At 41.0% G+C, this 20,099-nt stretch overlaps 1 protein-coding gene across 3 annotated transcripts in view; it reads right to left on the reverse strand.

Moving 5' to 3' along the window:
* msrb3 (methionine sulfoxide reductase B3) overlaps window positions 1–20,099 on the reverse strand; it is a 128,000-nt gene that overhangs the window by 100,576 nt on the left and 7,325 nt on the right. Inside the window, exons 2-3 of one of the 3 annotated variants that reach the window (XM_048548282.1) lie at window positions 15,901–16,007; window positions 621–747 (exon numbers count right to left, since the gene is read on the reverse strand). The exons of 1 other annotated variant lie outside the window; for it this stretch is intronic. In XM_048548282.1, the coding sequence (XP_048404239.1) occupies window positions 621–696 (76 nt within the window). In that variant the 5' untranslated portion in view covers window positions 697–747; window positions 15,901–16,007. The remainder of the gene's footprint in view (window positions 1–620; window positions 748–15,900; window positions 16,008–20,099) is intronic. One more of the 3 variants, XM_048548281.2, reaches the window with a different exon arrangement.

Here is a 20,099-nt window from a genome sequence, read left to right on the forward strand (position 1 = left end):
GCAGCAAAAATAGCTCCTTGAAAACAATATTAGTTAGGATCATGACATTTTGCCAAGACAGAAAAGTGCTGTACAAAGGAAGTTTATTAGTTTACTCCTTTAAGGTATCAAAACTTTTCCTAACTTCTACAGCTATGAAATAATTCTATATTTTTTGCTTACATATTTACCATCATTCATTTGACATTGTTATTAAAGTTCTGAGTAAAATAAAATGTTTTTAAACATGGAATTGTAATAATGTCAAGATGCTGTCCAGGCAGGGAATATTCTCAAACAACAGAATGATAATAGTTAAGCTTCACATTTTCTCAGGATTGGAGGGTTATCCCTGCAATTCAGAACAGGAAGATACCATCATCAGGAGTAATGGATGATAATATATAGACTAGGAGGAGCTGGCAAATGTTGCTTTGGATTTTTAAGATTGGGGGAATGTGTACACTCAAACCAAGTGATTTATTGCTATCTTCTGGCTTCAAAGACAAATTCTACAAAACTAAAACTAGGGTCAATGTCACTTCAATAACCTAAGAAAACCTTTTCTACAGCAGAATCACCCTCTTAATTCTAACAGCACCCACAGTTTCAAGACACACAGCATGCAGCACACATTCAACCTGAGGGAAGCCCACAAGCACGAAGGGCTACTGGCTGGCTCTTTGTCACCAAATGCAGCAGGTTGAATGCGGACATCACTGGGGTACTTCCACCAAGAAATAAGAGGCAAGAAGCAGGGAACAACGGCTAAGTAGGAAAAAACAAAAAAATTTCCATTAAAACATCAAAATGATAACAGCCAGCATATTTAGACAAAATTCAGAAAATTCCAAGTTTCATGCTATAAAAAGATAATTCTGAGTGATGGGAAACTACTAGCTTGGTTTACTAGGTTTGATATTTGCAATTGAGAAAGCAACTGCTTTTTATTTACACATGACAAATAGATGAAAACACAAAGTGAAACTGAACATGGGCATTCAAAGGGAGATGAATCTTCAAAGTAATGTTGTCTCTTGTGTTTTTGCAGACAGAAAGCATGGACATCTTTGGAATCTCACCACCTTCTGAGGAGCAAAACAATGATTTATACAGAGAAACATATTGTGCGCTCGTTCTGGAGTGTGTCTGAAAGAAATATGCTTATGTTAACTCTGACATCTTAAAGCTGGCTTACTGCAAAGCCAAAGCAATTTTTCCTGTTTTTACAAGGAGAGAAAAAGGAAACAAAATTAAGTGTCACAATGAACAGCCTCAAAGAGCCATTAAACAAAAGTAAACATGTCAACTTCAAAATGACTGTTTTCTGCAAAACAGAAAGGGGCACTGAGCAACATTCCATTGTGGGGAGTCTATTGCAAACAAACGCAAGCAACATTTAAAAGTGAAACAAAAAAGATACACCACAACAAAATATTTTGTGACTTTCACAGAACCTGTTGCGAAAATGAAATGTTCAGTGATGTGCAATTACCTCGAAGAGCTGCGGTCTTACACAGCTGATCATAAAAAGGTCCTCCTATTCAGTATCATCAATTGCAGTACCAGGCAGCCTATGCGCCTACCAATCGAAGCCATCTGGCTTATGTCAAGCCTTTGGGTCAGACAGCTACAGTGCAACAGGAAGAGAGGCAGTGATGTCATTCTGCAGGTCAGGCAAAGAACAAGGATGTATTTTGCAATTAATAGGTAGTGTGCCCCAGTATTGGGGTTCCAGCATACTTGAACTGGGTGATTTATGGTAATTATAATCTGTTCGTGGTGTTGGTAAAACAGGTGCCATCTACTGGTGAAAACAAGCATTTCAAAAGCAGGATGAGCAGATTCACAGAAGTTTAGCTTTGCATTTTTTTTTAACCCTAATACACAACGTTTCTCTCTGGCACATTTCTATGATCATCGCACAACTGAAATCCACTTAGCTTCCACAGGTGCATATTAATGTTTTCATTCTAGATTAACGTGCTTGTTGTTGTGAGTTTACTGTATAAAATGGAGTGGTCAACAATATAAACAAAAACTTACAAGCCTTCAGCTGTCATCCAATGAAACAGGAAAATTGCTATAGGTCCAGTCCTCGAACCGTACTGAGCCACCACAAACCAGTTAATCTAACATCAGTTGCAGGGAAATTGTTGGAAAAATAACTGATTATTCAACAAATTAATCAGATCCTGTATGACAAATTTTTAGTCGAGTTTTTTTTTGAAAAGGGGACTAAATCTCTTGATAAGGATGGTGCAATTGATGTGGTTTACATGGACTTCAGTAAGGCCTTTGACAAGGTCCCATGTGGAAAACTCATGCAAAAGGTAAGAGTCCATGGGAACCAATGCAAGTTGGCAAACTGGATCCAAAAGTGGCTTGCAAACAGGAAGCAAAGGGCAATGGTGGAGGGATGTGATTAGAAACCTGTAACCAGCAACGTGTCTCAGGGATCAATGCTCAGATGCTTGCTATTTATTATGTAAAATAACAACTAGGATGTGAATGTAGAAGGTGTCATTTGTAAGTTTGCAGATGACATAAAAATCAGTGATGATGCTGAAAGAGAAGATGATTGTCTCAGGCTGACACTGGTCAGCTGGTAAACTGGGAAGAACACAGAACATAGAACGTAGAACATTACAGCACAGTACAGGCCCTTCGGCCCTCCATGTTGTGCCGACCTGTCATACCGATCTCAAGCCCATCTAACCTACACTATTCCATGTACGTCCATATGCTTATCCAATGACGACTTAAATGTACCTAAAGTTGGCGAATCTACTACCATTGCAGGCAAAGCGTTCCATTCCCTTACTACTCTCTGAGTAAAGAAACTACCTCTGACATCTGTCCTATATCTTTCACCCCTCAATTTAAAGCTATGCCCCCTTGTGCTCGCTGTCACCATCCTAGGAAAAAGGCTCTCCCCATCCACCCTATCTAACCCTCTGATTATTTTATATGTTTCAATTAAGTCACTTAAGAAGAGTAATGGCAGATGGAATTTAATTCTGATAAATGCCAGGAGATGCATTTTTGCAGGTCCAATAAGGAAAGGTAGGTCCCTGAGGACTGAGGAACAAAGGGACCTTGGCGTACAAGTCCATAGATCCCTGAAGGTTTCAGCAAATACTAACAGGGTGGTGAAGGAGGCTTATTGTGTACTTGCCTTCACCAGCCAGGGCATGCAATATAAGACTAAGCAAGTCTTGCTACAACTTAATAAAACTTTGGTTAGGCTACAGATGGAATACTGTACGCAGTGATCACCACACTACTGGAAGAACATGATTGACAGGAGAGAGTGCAGCGGTCATTCACTAGAATGTAGCCTGGGATGAAATGTCTCAGTTATGGGGAGAAACTGGATAGGCTAGGTTTGTTTTCTGTGAAGCCAAGGTTGGGAGGATCCGATTCAGGTATACGTAATTATGAGAGGAGACTCTATGACAGACATAGACAGAGTAGATTGTTAGAATCTTTTCTCCATGTCTAAGACCAGAGAGCAGAAGTTTAAAAGGTGAGGAGTAAGCAGTTTAGAGAAAAATAATTTTCACCCAGAAGCAAAAATATGGAACATGCTGCCTGAGCAGGTGGTGGAGACAGATAAATTTTAAGAAGCATATGGATGAGTACTTAAAATGCTGGGGCACAGGACGTTCTGCACCAAGTGCAGTTAAATGGGATTAGTGTAGTATGGTTGATCGTGGGTCAGCATAGACACAGTTGCCCATATGACTGAGTTTTCTTATGCCAATCAGTGGTGCATAACTGACATTTATGTCTCTAACCTCATGGTGGAAGGGGAGAAGGCATAAAATCAGTTAGGGATTCTGTTCTCTACCTTGTAATTCCTGCCTGTATGTGAATGGCAGGCAAGGACAGGATCAGACTGAGCTGGCAAACCCTTCACAGTCAAACTGCTTAGCAATGCTCACATTGAGTTTGTGAAGTTTGCCTTATCAGGGCCCTGCACAAAGCTTTTGAGTGGCAGTTAGTTCCAATGTAGTCCCACTCAATGTGGATCTTAAACCACACCCCCCAGGGTCACAATTTCATTACATTGTTTTACTGTGCCCTATGGTTTGCCCTTATCATATCTAGGACTTCCAGTATTCCTAATAGCAATGTCTCCACAGGATACTCAAAGTAAAATAGGAAGGCAGGAGAGAAAACTCCAGCATCCTCACCAAAGTAAATCCATGCAATACAATCTTGATCATACAAACTCAGCCCCATTGGCTTGGACACAGTCCCCACATTCCAAATAATCAGCTTTTGAAACAGATTCTCTTTTCTCAATTTAAGGATGGAACTTAAAATCAAGGATGACAAAGAAAATATTTTCAGCAAGATCTTCAGAATGATCTTAAAAGGAGACAAACTGACCTCAGTATGTGACAGCAACATGCCATGTGGCGGTGTCTCAACCAAAATGGCACAACACAGTCAGAAACTGACTATGTAAACTTTTGCAGAGAAGTGACTAAAGCAGAGGAATAGAGATCAGAATCCTGGCTTGGGTCAACGCTTGACTCCTGTGCCCAAGGACCTCTATCTCCAGGACTGGCCTGCCACGTCATCAAAGGATACACAAATCATGAAACCCAGCAGAGGTCACCCCGATTTTGAGGTTCTGATAACAGCAGTGGACAGGTTATGTTTAAGAAAACCATCAATCTAAACAAAGGCAAGTACGACAAAGCAAAAGTTCTACAAAACAACTAAATCACTCTCCCCACTTCCGGTTCACATCAGTAATAGTTAAATGGATATAAGAATATTTCATATAGTTATAAAACTTGTATTGTACATAAATACATTATACACGTGCACTTTTTACAGATATGAACTTAATTCAATTTGTATTGATTCAGTTTTGAATGTACATTTTAGAGTTTGGAATAAAGGCTATGAGCCTTTTTAGAAATACAACTTAATCTTTTGTTTCAATTAAATAGATTAATTTCATTTCGATTTCTATATTTTAAATCCATATGGAATCAATTTCACAATTGTTTATTTTTAACCAGCTTTTAAAAGACACTTCAACTTTCTCAATAATCATTGTACATTACATCATTTATATCCTCTGTGTAAACAAGAGCAAAACCTCTAAACTACCATGAATACTGCCATGGGAGATCAGTGAACATATGTAAAAGTTCTGCATCTGGCAATTGTCACATTCCTAAACTATCACACTTTGTTACTGATCCAAATAGTTATCTAATTTTCTCTTTAAAGATACATTGGTCTCCATTCCAACTATTCCCTGTGGCAAAGCACTTTGTTCCAACAGCCTCCGTGTAAAGAAATTTCTTCTAACATCTTTTCTCTATCCAAGTGATCAGTTTAAACTGATGACCCCTCATCATAGATGCTCCAATGAGAGAATATAGTTGTTTTTATTCAGCCTATCAAAGCCGTTCATAATTTCAAAACTTACAAGACATTTCCTCAGTCTTTTTCCATCCCAAAATAACTTTGAATATTAATCAAGTAAACGATAGAAAGTTAAATCTTACGCAACATGACAATTTCTTCATGAAAATTAGATCCAATTACCATTGTGAATAGCAAGCCTCTTAAAAAGGCAAATGTTTCCCAAACGCGTTTCCAGATGTGAATTTATTTTTTGGGTTTTGAAAAGAAAGTTGAAGTAAAATTCAGAAAGATGAATTATAATTTAACACTTACATTATCTAAATTTAAAAAAAACACAGGGATCCTCAATCCATCATCTGGACTTCTAAATACAGGAGGTTGTAGGATGATACTCTGCTGTCAAAATGAATTCTGGATTCTGTTTCAAGCTTCTAGTCTGTGTTAAGATGCACAATGACTCTAAATGGCAGACTGATGATATGTTCCTGAAATTTTTTTTGAGAACAAACTGAAATATTCTACAGCTGAAAAAACACAAAGTAGAATTAAAGGAGCTTCCAGAAACAGGTAACCTTTCTAAATTGAAAGAGAATAAGGTGTAGTACTATTTAGCTAAGAGGGAACAATGCATGTAGGAATAAGGTATAATTTGGTGCCCTTTTCATTAATTATATGCCTTATATTACAATTACATGAAGGGTATAATTAAAGGTATAACTGATCTAACTTTAAGGAAGAGACAATAAAATGCTGAATAGAATCTAGGGAAATGCAAGTGTTCAGTTTCAGTAGAGGAGAGGCTATTGATTACAGACCTATTGTAGGTTTTGTTTCACGCAGTCCAGAGCGACAGACAGGAAGCTAACAGCTTCTAGCATCCATAGCACCCAAAGGAACAAGTGTCAGCCAGACTGAACATGTCACACTGGCTTCCAATGCCCATTTACAGACGCTGCTCCAAATTCCGTATCAACTGGGCTAAGTATGTGACACAATTCTGACAACAACACAATTTGATAACTTTGTTTTATATTCCAGATCATTCAATGCAAAGTTTACTTCCAGTCTGTTGCTATTGGTCGCCTCCACTTCACTGCAGCCCTTCTCTCTTTGAATTCTTGATAAGTATTTTTTGCTATCTCTAAAGTCAACCAGTCCAACATTTTCCTTTCTGTCCTGCCATCTTCCACTTGCTTAAAGTTCTACCGTATTAAGTCTGTCCTAGATTTCTCTACGCAGACTACACTGGCCGGCATTCCACCACACACACAAGTTACAATTGCAATTCAAATGCAGGATAAGGTCTTTGCAAGTTAAACCAGGGACAAAATGAAAAATCTTAGGAACCTCTTGGAACGGTGTATTTACATATGTTGGGTGACCAATGGTACGAATCTGTGCATCGAGTAGCTGAAGGTAGTCATGTATGTTACGACACCTCCCAGAAAATGTCCACCTTGAGTTGGCAACTGTACTAACACATCCAAGTATTGCAGATAGCAGTCTTGAACCACAGATTATTGTTTCATTGACATTTCTGGCTCTTTTCCTTCGAAAGACTGAAACAAGGTTGCATATATCACAAGTTTCTAGCATTCTTTTCTCTCCACTGACATCACTGTGCAATGCACAATATAAGACTACTCTCCATTTGAATGTCTCCTTTATTTTCACTTGAGCACTGTATTTTCACAATAGATGTTTTTAGACTGAAACTGGATCTTAAAATAGCGACTGTGCCTAAAGTTTGGGAGATGCTGTTTGTTCCTAGAACTACAAACGATAAAACATACGATCTTTCAGTGAGAAGTCTGGTTGAGCATGCTATGTTTCTTAATAGTAGTTTCCAAATGCCTTTTTATCACCAGCTCGTGACTGGTAGGCATCACTGTCTTCAGCCAGAGGCTGATTCTCTTCTAGCTCCCAGGTAATCATGGGGTTAAATTATCCATTACTACATACAAATTACCCCAAGTAACTATTCATTCCAGCACTTCCTAAAAGTCACCCCAGCTCTTCTTATAAATTGCCAGCACCATTACTCTTAAGAATTTCACAAACATTTTGCACTCAAAGCTGTCTTATTCAGAGTGATACTTCTCCCCCAACAACTAGCCAAGCAGTTCAAAAACAGAGACAGCATTTTTCATAGTCTTATGAAAGTCTCATCCTTTCAGTTACTGGCTTCCATTACAAACTGCATAAGATCTTTCACACCAGCTTGTCCCAGGACTCCCTGACTGGCTAGTCAGGCCATTCCAAATGGAAGGGATGCTGAAAGGCAACCTAGTGGCAATCTATTTGACACTAGTCTCTGGACACTGGTTAATGGGTTTTCTGCACGTTGTGGGTTTGCTTCAGCATGACAACCTGATTCTAGCAGGTTTGCAGGCGATAAGTGAAACGTAACGAGTACAGGAAAGGAGAGTGTGCCCTGGGTAGGGAAAGTGAGGAGGCAAAATCAAGAATTTTGAGTAATTGGGAGAAAACTGTTGAGACACCAAGACAATCCTGGCAAAACCAGGCCAGCTAGTGTCTCTATGCAAGTCTCTTTCAGGCTCTACCCAGCTCTATAACTGCTTCCTGCTGTATATTCCGAGCCTGGCCAGACTATTTGTCTCGATTCTGGTCTGTTGTGTACCCCATCCCCAGTCCCTTAACAAAATAATTGGGTGAGGGTGGGCGGTTAGCTGCTATTCCTAAAAATACACACACTTGTAAATCGTGTAAACCTTAGGGAATGTTTTCTCAAAGCTGGCAACATGTAAAACTCAATTTAGGGGTTTGACTGGATGTCTACAGCATGGTGCAGAACGACTTCAACAGCATGGGTTCAACTTCCATTCTGGCTAAAGGTAGTTCATGGGGTATGCCTACTCACCTTGCTCCATAGTGATATCATGGCATCATATTTGGCAACCCTCAGGCACCAAACTCACAACATGCTGGATTCTAGTGAGGCAGTGAACTCAATTTCGAGTACTTGGCTAGATTTTGATTATTGAATTCAACCACTTTGTCTATTTCTTCTACAAATGAAATTTCAATTTCTGGCTGGCTTCAGTCCATGTCAGCAACAGCAAACCCGAGGATCTTCACCTGGGTTCTGGCTGTTTTCGTCTTCCTTTCAGCAAAATATTTATCCCTAGCCCACCTGAAGCGTTTCACAGCCCTAACTGTGAATTGTTCTTATCCACATCAACAAATCTGGCAAGTCATTCTATTCTCAGCCTATGATCTGAATTTTTTCCTTCTCATTCTAGTTTGAAGATATGTATGTCATTACTTTTACCAACCATTTGCTGACAGTGCTGTTTTGATCATTATATTGCACAAAGCAAGAAAAGTTAAAAGGTCAAAAAGCAAGTTGAAATGAATGGTAGATCACTGTGATAGAAATCACAGGAATTTACAGAAGAATATAGGACCAAACAAAATGTCAAATACACTCACAAAATTGATTTGTAATAAAACAGTACAGATGTTAATAATATTCATTTTTTTTAAAAAAAGAGAAATCATCCAAATATGGGCATCAGAGTCCAATGACAGTACTTAGAGAACTACACTTGCTCTGTTCCCAGGCTGGCTATGTGATCTTTGATGGCCTGAGAGTAATCAGAGCATTAACTATATATAAGACAGACAACCAGTGGTGCTGTCAATCACACTATCCAAAACAGGGGTTCTCCACCAAGGTCCAAGAGAAGGTCAAGGGGTCTGCCAAAAATAACTGCTCAACACTCCTTTGTGAGCCAATACCTTATGCTACCACCCTTCTGACCTTGGCTAATTCACACTTCTCGGTTTAATATGGCCAAACTCATTGTTTGCTTTATTCAGTACTTTAAACAGGCAAACCAATCCCAGGCAGAAGAATGACAGATTTGAGGAGGGGTGGGGATGAATATTGTTAAGCTTCAGTCATAGATTGGCAGGGCAAGCTAACGCAGATAAAGGTAAATACACCAGGACTAGGCCAGCTGCAGTATACTGAAGTTCTTATCAGCAATAATAAAATGATAGCTGACTTCTGCAATTCATTCAAAACAGGTAACAGCCCATGAATATTAACTAACCAGTCACAATAAAGTCACTAAAAGACAGTTTCTCATTTTGGTGCTAATGCTGAAGTTTCAGATCAAATTCAGACTTGCTGTCCCAACCAATAGTGATAAAAAAAATCAAATTACATCTAATTTCCAGTTATCAATTAAGGGGGCCAGAGTTAATGTGTAATACATGAAATTATATATGCAGCAGGCTCCAAACTGACTACCCTGGCCTGGACTCTCAGGCTGAGCCGAGGCTCCAGGCTCATGGTCAAGGCCCAGGCTTCTGAAGGAGGGGACGCATCGACACAAGGGATGGCGGAGGACCCCGCAACTGGCTGCAGAGTCTGAAAGAGCGTTGGCCGGGATACAGGAGAAGTACAGAACCTGCACATCCCCAGGCCCGTGGCTACAGTTCAGATGTGGGTAGTTGCAATGGCAGAGGCCTGTACCCAAGACCCCAGAGAACATCAGAGACCCAGGACTCATTTCACAGACTCTGGCTGATATCAAGCAGTGCATAGATGGGCAGCAGAAGAGAGAAAGATGAGCTGTTTCGCCCTAAAATCTTGCATTATATTCAGTGTTTCAAGATGGTGCCGGAGTTTGCAACACTTTGCATGTAACACACAAAGAAACACCTTTTACTGTTTTGTTTTAAACATACATGTTACAATAAATCTAAATCCTAAGATGTAATTATGGTCATTCAAAAATATATATAACTAAATACCACAAGCATTGTGAGATTCTGTCAAATTCATGAAAGAACATTTCAATGTCATGCATTGTAATGCATTATTTTGTGTTTTACTTTCCAAAAATGGGACAGTTCAGTCATTTTAGTGATTAAAACACAAAACAAAATCTGTAACAAAATCTGATGAAGGGTCTAGGCCCCAAACGTCAGCTTCCCTGCTCCTAAGATGCTGCTTGGCCTGCTGTGTTTGTCCAGCTCTACACCTTGTTATCTCGGATTCTCCAACATCTGCAGTTCCTTTTATCTCTGTAACAAGGCTGGAACCTATCTGATTCAAATGTTAATGGAAGTAAGACAAGTTTAGGGCTGTTTACTTAAATATTGTGATGAGGCTGCATTTAAACGGGCGTTCTCTTTTTAACTAGAGGCAGCTTTCTGTGGCTTCAGGAAACGTCAATATATTATAGAAAAGGAGGCACTGAATGCACAAGCTATGGTCTTTACAGTACTACTTGTGGGTCATCAACCGACCTCCCTCTGGTTTCTAAATTTTCTCAACGTAACACTCACTCAGTAGGGCACTGAAGATTAGAAAATTGATTGCACAGTCACATAAAGTAAGTGAAGACAAAACAAGTAAGAAAAACAACTTTTATATGGAAACATAAGGCAATAGGTTCAGAAAAGGCTGCTTCTGACCTCGTTCATGTGATCATCATGTGATCATCATGACTACCTGTTTCCATCTCTATTAGATCACATGACCTCACCCCATCTCAGGTCATCTGCATCTAAACACCCCATTTGTGTCTTCATTACTTCTCGATCCCACTATTCCAACGCACTCCTGTCTGTTCTCCTGTACTGAACCCTCTGTAAATTTAAGGTCATCCAAAACCTAACTCACCACGTGCCCTGTTCCTTTTTCAACCCAGTGCGAGTTATATACACTGGCTCCCCATCAAGCATCACTTTAATTATAAAATGCACTTTGTTTACAATTCCCTCCAATAGCCTCACCCATTCCTTCCTCTAGAATATCCTATAGCCCCACAAACTTCAAAAAAACATGTATCCTCCTAATTCTGGCCACTTATGCATCACAATTTTAATAGCTCCTGTACTGGTGACCATGGCCTGGTTGTTCCAAGCAGTGCCAATAATAGCCAGATTGCTGCTTTGCTCAAAACCCCTCTGTCTCAACCCTGTGGCACATTTTCTCAAGGTTGTTCGAGTTCAGCTTTCAAAGGGATGCACAGTATTGACCAGGGAACTCCAATGGAACAAGGTGGAGTTGGAGCAACACTGGATACATCGCCTTTATAGTGCCAACTGCTTAAAAGGAGCTTAATCGGTCCAGTGCAAATATCAGTCAATGGATGAGTATATGAATGTGGAGAAGGGGGAGTGAGTGATCCCGTAGGTGGGTGGGCGGATAGGGAGAAGAGTTGGAATGAAGCATAGCAGGATTGGCAGGACAGTTGGTAGTCAGATGGACAGTTTGATGGGATAGTCACGTTGAGGGATTAGTTGTGTCAACTCAGGCAGTTTTCTGGGGGACGCTGGTGAGGATAGTCAGACAAATAGTCATGTCAGGACATGTTGAAGTAGTCGGGTCAGGAGGGAGAGGCGAGTAGGGTTGGTGGACTCAGAACACTGCTGCAAGCTCTTCAGCTCCAGACATTCTCTCTTTGCCTGCTCCACTTGTGCAGAGAACATGGTAATAGTATGTCGTACAGTGTACTGCAAGGGACCACTGACCATGCAAGCAGTGGAACTCTATCCTCATGAGGCCTATTGCCTGCTCCATTATGGCCTTGGTCAAAGAACGGGTTACATTGTATCTATGCTCAATTTCAATTGGCTGGTTGCATAATGGACTCATCAACCATGGTAGTCCCGGAAAGGCATGGTGACCTCAAACATGGCAAGAACTCACAATTTTGAAGGATTTCTGCATAATAGCAGCCTCCAGGGCGCTGTGCACAAAAGGTCAATGAAGTACTGATGATCACAGATGACTCGTACACTGAGGAAGTGGAAATTTTTCCTTTTGCTGGGCATAGCCCTGTTATGATATGGTGCTCAGTGCAACGTGTACAGACTGTCCTAATCTGTGCCTGGTGGAATCCCAGCCTGTATAACTGATCATGTCGTGAGGGAAATGAGATGAAGTGGTGTGATCTAGCACAAACAGCACTAGTAACAAAGTTCATATATTTGTGGCTAGAGGTTTGAGAGATCCCCTACAGGTCCCTAGTTGTTCCATGGCAGCAGCCAACTGCAGAAAGGTTCAACACAGTTGTCACCTTGACGGCCACCAGGATAGGATGGCCATCCACTCCTGAATGGCAGATATCCTGCTCCAGCACCTACCATGGTTCTGTGACAGTGTCTCAGGATATCCTGGGTCTGCAGCACTCAGTGCCTCACTCCTCCAGAAGAAATAGCGGAGGATGAAAGATGCTGGCTTTTCTCCACCTTCACAGGGGACCTCTTCATGTGGAGGCTGTTCAGCATCCACAGGGGCTGCTGCTGGTCCTGGGCTTGCTGCCAATTCAGTCCCTCCTCCATTTGTCTGCACTTTTGTTGCATCACAGCAACAGGGACAATAACCCTGCAGCTGGATTCACCAGTCACACTTGTAATGAACCTGTGAAACAGAAAAAACCCCAAATCCTCAAATGATGTGAGCAGTCAGCATTCCCATCAATCACAAATGTTGGTTTAGAATACTCCTCTTGACAGTGTGACATGGAGCACTCTGACAAAGGAGGGGGGTTGGAATTAAACCTTGGCATCCTTCCTCATTGCAATGAATGCAGCACCAGACATGTTGCAAAGAGTTAGCAGAACATTGTAAGTGGTCCCCGAGTTCCGAGACCTTGTCCTCTCAGACCCATATCAGCCAACGAAGACAACAGTGCACGTAAGAGCATCTGGTAATTTAGTTACTATTCAAGGCAAGAGGGAATCAGTTCTTTGCCCTGTGCAGCCTAACATTTTGCGGGTTCCACATATAAAGGTCACCTGCAATTGTATCTGCTTCACAGAAAAAGGGCGGCCTTCAATCTACAGTAACCAATGACATGGCGGAGATTGGTCATGACCAGAGATTCCACCCTACATGGTTGGATACTGCATACATCACACACACAATGTTGTGACTAGAGGACTGCAATCTTTACTGAGAAAGAGCTGGAATTACACAATGCCCCTTGAAGGACCTCATAGCATTTAAAAATGGAGCCCATATAACGAGACAGAAAAAGAAACATTCACTGACTCTGCCCACTCTGGTTATGGTTGCAGCCATCTTCTACTCATATTTAGAAGCTGATTGAATATAAAAAGTAATGCAGGTCACACTTGGCCCATTCTAGTAATCAAGGCTTCCCCACCTCCCCACCTCAAACAAAATGCTCCATGTCCCTTTCTTCCTGGTTGTTGTTTGACTAGTCTGAGAGACACAACTCTCCCAATGTTGGCACTAGCCCCAGATGTCAGTGAGAAGGACTTTGCAGGGTCAACAGGGTTGTCTTTGCTGCTTTGCCTAGATCAATGCTAGGTGGTCTGTGCAGTTTTATTTCTTTGCAGTGACTAACACAACTGACTAGCTTTGTGGGTCATTTTAGAGGGCAGTGGAGAGTTAACAACTTGGTTGTGAGTCTGGAGTCACATGTAGGCCTGACCAGGTAAGGATGGCAAATTTCCTTCACTGAAAGACATCAGTGAGCCACATGGGTTTTTCCAATAATTGACAATGGTTTCACAATCATCAATAGATTCTTACTTCCAGATCCATTGATTGAATTCAAATTCCACCATCAGCTGTAGTGGTATTCGAACTCTGATCTCTGGAACATTAGCTCAGTTTCTGGATTGATAGTCTACCTATAATACCATTAGGCCATCATCTCTCCATTGCCTGGACTGAGATCAGAAGATGCCCTTCTGATCTTTATGTTCCCTGATCACCGACTGATGGTAACGCCCTTTGACCTGAGTGAAGATTACTCCCTTTGACAAATGGCTATTTGATTGAAGATCTCACAGTGTGTTTGCCATGTACTCTGTTGCTGCATGCTGCGGCGTGTGACTGACTTAGCACAGTGTCATACAGCAACATGGCCCTCCCGGTGACTGATAACTCCTGATAAGACAAGGCATGGATTCGGTTAGCATTCTCTTAGTGAGTGAGCACTAAGAACAAGTGCACAGCCCTGCAATGCAGCCTGTTCCAATTCATGAGCTGGGTACCTGTTCCTGTGTGCAAAGCATCTTCACACAATATTTCAATGAAAGGTGCTAGTGTTTTCCAAAATACAATTTAAAGTGTTTGTGTATTGTAAGTGGATGAGAGATCTGTCGTGATGATTCAGACAGGCTGGCATAGGACAGCTGCCAATATCTATAGATGGGTATAGCCATAGCTGCCCTTGGAGCATGCCCTTATGCCTAGAGTCCAAGATGAAGGTCTCGAGGGGCAAGCTACGAGTTGAAGTCATTAAGTCACCTCGTTGACTTTCAGGTCGTGAACATTTGCTGCCTAGTATCTACACAATGGTTGGTAGAATGAAAAACTAAATATTAATGAGGTGAGAGTAACTAATAATGATTAACAAAATGTTAATGCACACTGCAAACAGGCCTTTATCTGCACACTAGCAAGAATCTTGTCTTGCCGTTCAACACTTAGTTAGAAAATGGGTCTTTTTGCTCTCGATGTGAAGATGCATCTCACTGGCCATCTCATACAATTTTCCAAAATTTCTCACCATGGGCAACATTGGGGAAGATGCTGCACTCGGTTTTTTTGAGAAAAGTGTCTCAGAGTTTATTAATGACACTAACTACTTATGCTGCTATAGGATTGCAGATTTACACAGAATTTGGGTTTGTGTTTACTGAATACAGGGAGCAAATATATGGGAACTGCAATAATAATAATGATGGTACTAATGGCTACTGAGGTAGATAGCTACTGAATGCGAGGGGAGTACTTTTATGTCATATGCAATGATGTCAGATGCATTGTATCCAGAAAGGAAAAACAGTGTAACAAAATAATGGGAAATTTTGCAGCCCACTGCATCTGGAATGGTTGAAAGGCCATTGAATGGCATGGTTTTCAATCAGGGATAGGGAATACTGTCAGTTCCTCCTGCACATGAAGGCAGCCACTGGTTCAACAGACAGCCATGGCAGACTAGTTAAAAGGCCTGCTTCATGCCTCCACCTACCCTGAAGCTATTATAGCCTTTAGTCAATTTCTGTCCCTTCCACGTCCATTGACTCACCATGCGCCCTCCCAAACCAACTGGCTCCTTATAGCCCACAAACTAATTCATGGCTTTTCCACACCCATTCACTAAGATATACCATGTAGAACTAATTAACCTATACCAACAATGGCATTTCTGGAACTGTTTTGCAGAGAACTAACCACTCTCAAATCTTAACTTGGAAAGAAAAGTTGGCATAGCTTCTAAGTTACAGCTTGCATTTATTTGTGTCTTGAAACAAATCAAACTTAATGTAAATTTAATTTGAGATTACCTGGTATTGCTCAGTCTTTACTGGAAAGAAGCCTTTGATAAACGTTCAAAAATATATCGCTGATCTCCAGACAACATGCAAACAGATACATATAACAACTGCTTTAAATCATGCCATTTTAAGAGCTTACAGTAAAACAAATCAAAACTCTGTGCACTTTAAAACGAGAAGGAATAAGTGCTTGTAATTAAGACAGCATGCTTAACTGCATACCTCCAAAGTAGTGACGGTGCCTTTACACTGATGTTTGGTACTTTTGATGACTAAATCGGCTGTAGTTTATTTTAATCATAACATGCAAAACAGGAAGTCATAGTGGCCTGTAGAGAATCAAGGTAAAAAGAGTGTAAAGGCTGTAATGAATAGGGTTAGGTATTCAGGTGTTCTACTCTATTCATAACGCACTTAACATTCCTTCCCCTTTGAGCCAAGAAGCCAGATTAAGTTTCTGTTGTAATGCTGTGGACAAAATAACTTGGAACCTTAGTCGTGTTTAGTTTCAAGTGCCTGTGTCAAGCTGGGATATGACTTCATCAGAATGGTCATTTTTAAGATGTGGCTTTCTAGGTGTTCATATTCACACAAAATAAAACAGTGGTTTCCAAGTTTTCCTTAACTTCTAAATTGACTGTTTTGCCACTGACTTCCAAAACAGTTCTCTGTCATTTCAGTGTAGACGCTTAACATAAGAAGGTTAAAAATCCACACAGAACACCATTCAAAACTGCCTTTATATTAATCAGGAATTATTCCTGGTGTGGTCATTAATAATCAGAAATTATGAGCGTTGTACTTGAAGTGGAGTTCAATTGTTAGAATTTCAGTATAGGCAGGTTGAGTTAATTTTACCCTGATTTCTCTAAACACTAGCTCTATTTACTTACAGCTGTATCGCCAGCAGACTCAGTTACAACCTGCATTTTATTTTAACCACAGCCACAACAGATTCAATGTTTACATCAATCGCGCCAAAGGAAACACACACGAATGGATTGAGTTAGGGGTAGACGGATGAGGACGTCCGCTCCTTACTGTTTTAAATACAGAATAAGAAAGGATAACAAAATGAGTACATAAAAACCTAAGAACTAGGAGCAGGAGTAGGCCATCTGGCCCCTCGAGCCAGCCCCACCATTTAATAAGATCATAGCTGATCTTTTTGAGACTCAGCTTCACTTATCCGTCCACTTACCATAACCTTAAATTCCTTTATTGTTCAAAAAGTTACCTCGCCTTGCCTTAAAAACATTCAGTGAGGTAGCTTCAACAGGCAGGGAATTCCGCAGATTCACAACCCTTTGGGTGAAGAAGTTCCTCCTGACCTCAGTCCTACAGCTGCTTCCCTTTATTTTGAGGCGATGCCCTCTAGTCCTAGTTTCACCTGCTAGTGGAAACAACCTCCCTGGCCTCCACTTTATCTATTCCCTTCATAATCTTATATGTTTCTATAAGATCTCCCCTCATTCTTCTGAATTCCAATGAGTATAATCCCAGTCTACTCAGTGTCTCCTCATAATCCAACCTCTCAACTCTGGAATCTACCGAATGAATTTCCTCCTCACCCCCTCCAGTGCTAGTATATCCCTTCTCAAGTAAGGAGACCAAACTGCACACAATACTCCAGGTGTGGCCTCACCAGGACCCTATACAGCTGCAGCATAGCGTTCCTACTTTTAAACTCCATCCCTCGAGCAACAGCAGACAAAATTCCATTTGCCTCTTTAGTTACTTGTTGCACCTGCAATCTCACTTTCAGCAATTCATACACAAGGACACCCAAGTCCCTTTGCACAGCAGCGTGCTGCAGTTTTTTCGCATTTAAAACATAGTCCATTTTGCTGTTGTTCCTACCAAAATGGATGACCTCACACTTATCGACATTGTACTCCATCTGCCAGGCCTTTGCCCACTCACTTAAACTATCTATATCCCTCTGCAGACTTTCAGTGTCTTCTGCACACTTTGCTCTACAACTCACCTTAGTGTCATTTGCAAATTTTGACACACCACACTTAATCCCCAACTCCAAATCATCTATGTAAATTGTAAACAATTGTGGTCCCAAAACTGATCCCTGAGGCTCACCACTAGCCACTGACCGCCAACTAGAAAAACATCCATTTACCCCTACTCTTTGCTTTCTACTAGTCAACCAATCCTCTGTCCATGCCAATACATTACCTGTAATACCATGTAACTTTATCTGATGTCGCAGCCTTTGTTGTGGCACGTCAAATGCCTTCTGGAAATCCAGATACACCATATCCACAGGTTCCCCATTGTCCACCATGGAAGTAATGTCCTCAAAGAATTCCACCAAATTAGTTAAACATGTCGTACCCTTCATGAACCCAAGCTGGGTGTTCCCAATGGGATGATTTATATCCAGATGTCTTGTTATTTCTTCCTTAATGATAGATTCAAGCATTTTCCCCACTACCAAAGTTAAGCTGACTGGCCTGTAGTTACCTTCTTTTTGTCTACTTCCTTTTTTAAACAGCGGTGTCACATTGCCTGTTTTCCAATCTGCGGGAACCAGCAGTGCAGAGAATTTTGGCAAATAGTTACGAGTGTGTTTGCTATTTCCCCCATCACCTCTTTTAGTATCCTGGGATGCATTTCATCAGGCCCAGGAGACTTGTCTATCTTTAGCCCCATTAGCTTGCCCAGCACTGCCTCCTGAGTGATAATGATAGTTTCTAGGTCCTCATCTGCCAAAACCTTCCTGCCATTAGTTTTTGGCATGTTATTTACGTCTTCTACTGTGAAGACTGACACGAAAAACTGTTTAATGTCTCGGCTATTTCCTCATTCCCAGTTATTAAATTGGCTTTCTCATCCTCTAAAGGACCAATGTTTACCTTTGCCACTCTTTTACGATTTACAGATTTATAGAAACTTTTGCTGCCTGTTTTTATAATTCTGAGCTAGTTTACTCTTATAACCTACCTTACTTTTCTTTATAACCTTTTTTTGTGACTTTCTGTTGGCCTTTACCAATTTCCCACTCCTCTTTGCGTGTGTTTTTTTTTCAATCTGATACTTTCCTTTATTTCCTTAGGCATCCATGCTGGCTCTCTCTTTTCTGACAGTTCTTCCTTATCACTGGAATATACTTCTGCTGAGCACTGTGAAAAATTGTTTCAAAAGTCCTCCACTATTCTTCAATGGACCCACCATCAAGTTTTTGCTCCCATTCTACCTTTGCTAACTCCTCCCTCATTCATTTATAACCTCCTTTGTTTAAGCACATAGGTACTGGATTTAACCTTCTCATGCTCCATCTGTATTTTAAAATGTGACCATACGGTGATCGCTCCTTTCGAGAGGATCCCTAACTGTGAGATCATTAATTATTCCTGTCTCATCACATAGGACTAGATCTAGGATAGCTTGCTCCCTCGTAGGTTCCATTACATATTGTTCAAGGAAATTATCGTGGATGCATTCTATGAACTCCTCCTCAGGGCTGCCATGACCGACCTGGTTTGATCAATCGATATGTAGATTAAAATTCCCCATTATAATTGGTGTACCATTTTTACAGGCATTACCAATTTCTATGTTTTTTTTGCCTGCCCCACCATGATGTCATTATTTGGTGGTCTATAGATCACACCTATCAGTGACTTCTTCTCCCTGCTATTCCTAATTTCCACCCAAATGGATTCAATCTTTTGTTCAGTAGAACCTGTATCATCTCTCATTACCGCCCTGATACCATCCCTAAAAATCAAAGCAACACCATCTCCCTTACCTTCCTGTCTGTCCTTCTGAACAGTTTGATACCCCTGGATATTTAACTCCCAGTCATGGCCATCCTGTAACCATGTCTCTGTAATGGCCTCTAAATCATACCCATTCGCCATGCTTTGCGCTGTCAACACATCCACCTTGTTTCGAATGCTCCGAGCATTCAGATAAAGTGCCCTTATGCCAGTTTTTGCACCTTCTTTTTGGGTCCTATTACCTCCATTACTAACAGCTCTTGAGTTCTCCTTCCCTTTAACTTTTTTCCTAATTTTCAACGGAGTTGAAGCTTCCTCGTCGCCTGCTAACCTGCTGCTTTACTTTACATTAATTGTTATTCTCCCTTTATGCTCACTTCTCCCCACTCCCCAACTTACCAGTTTAAAGTCCTATTAACCACCCTATTTACCCTTTTCGCCAGAACACTGGACCCGACCCTGCTCAGGTGGAGTCCATCCCAGCAGTATAGATCCCTCCTGTCCCAGAACGGATGCCAGTGCCCCATGAAAAGGAAACCATCTTTCCCACACCTCTCTTTTAGACACGTGTTTACTTCCCTGACCCTCGCCTCCTCATGCCAATTTGCACGTGACTCGGGCAGCAATCCAGAGGTTATGAGTAATCCTATTGTAAAATTATGCTTTTACCAATATTATTCAATT

The sequence above is a fragment of the Stegostoma tigrinum genome, chromosome 18, assembly GCF_030684315.1.
Source record: "Stegostoma tigrinum isolate sSteTig4 chromosome 18, sSteTig4.hap1, whole genome shotgun sequence".
Taxonomy (NCBI): domain Eukaryota; kingdom Metazoa; phylum Chordata; class Chondrichthyes; order Orectolobiformes; family Stegostomatidae; genus Stegostoma; species Stegostoma tigrinum.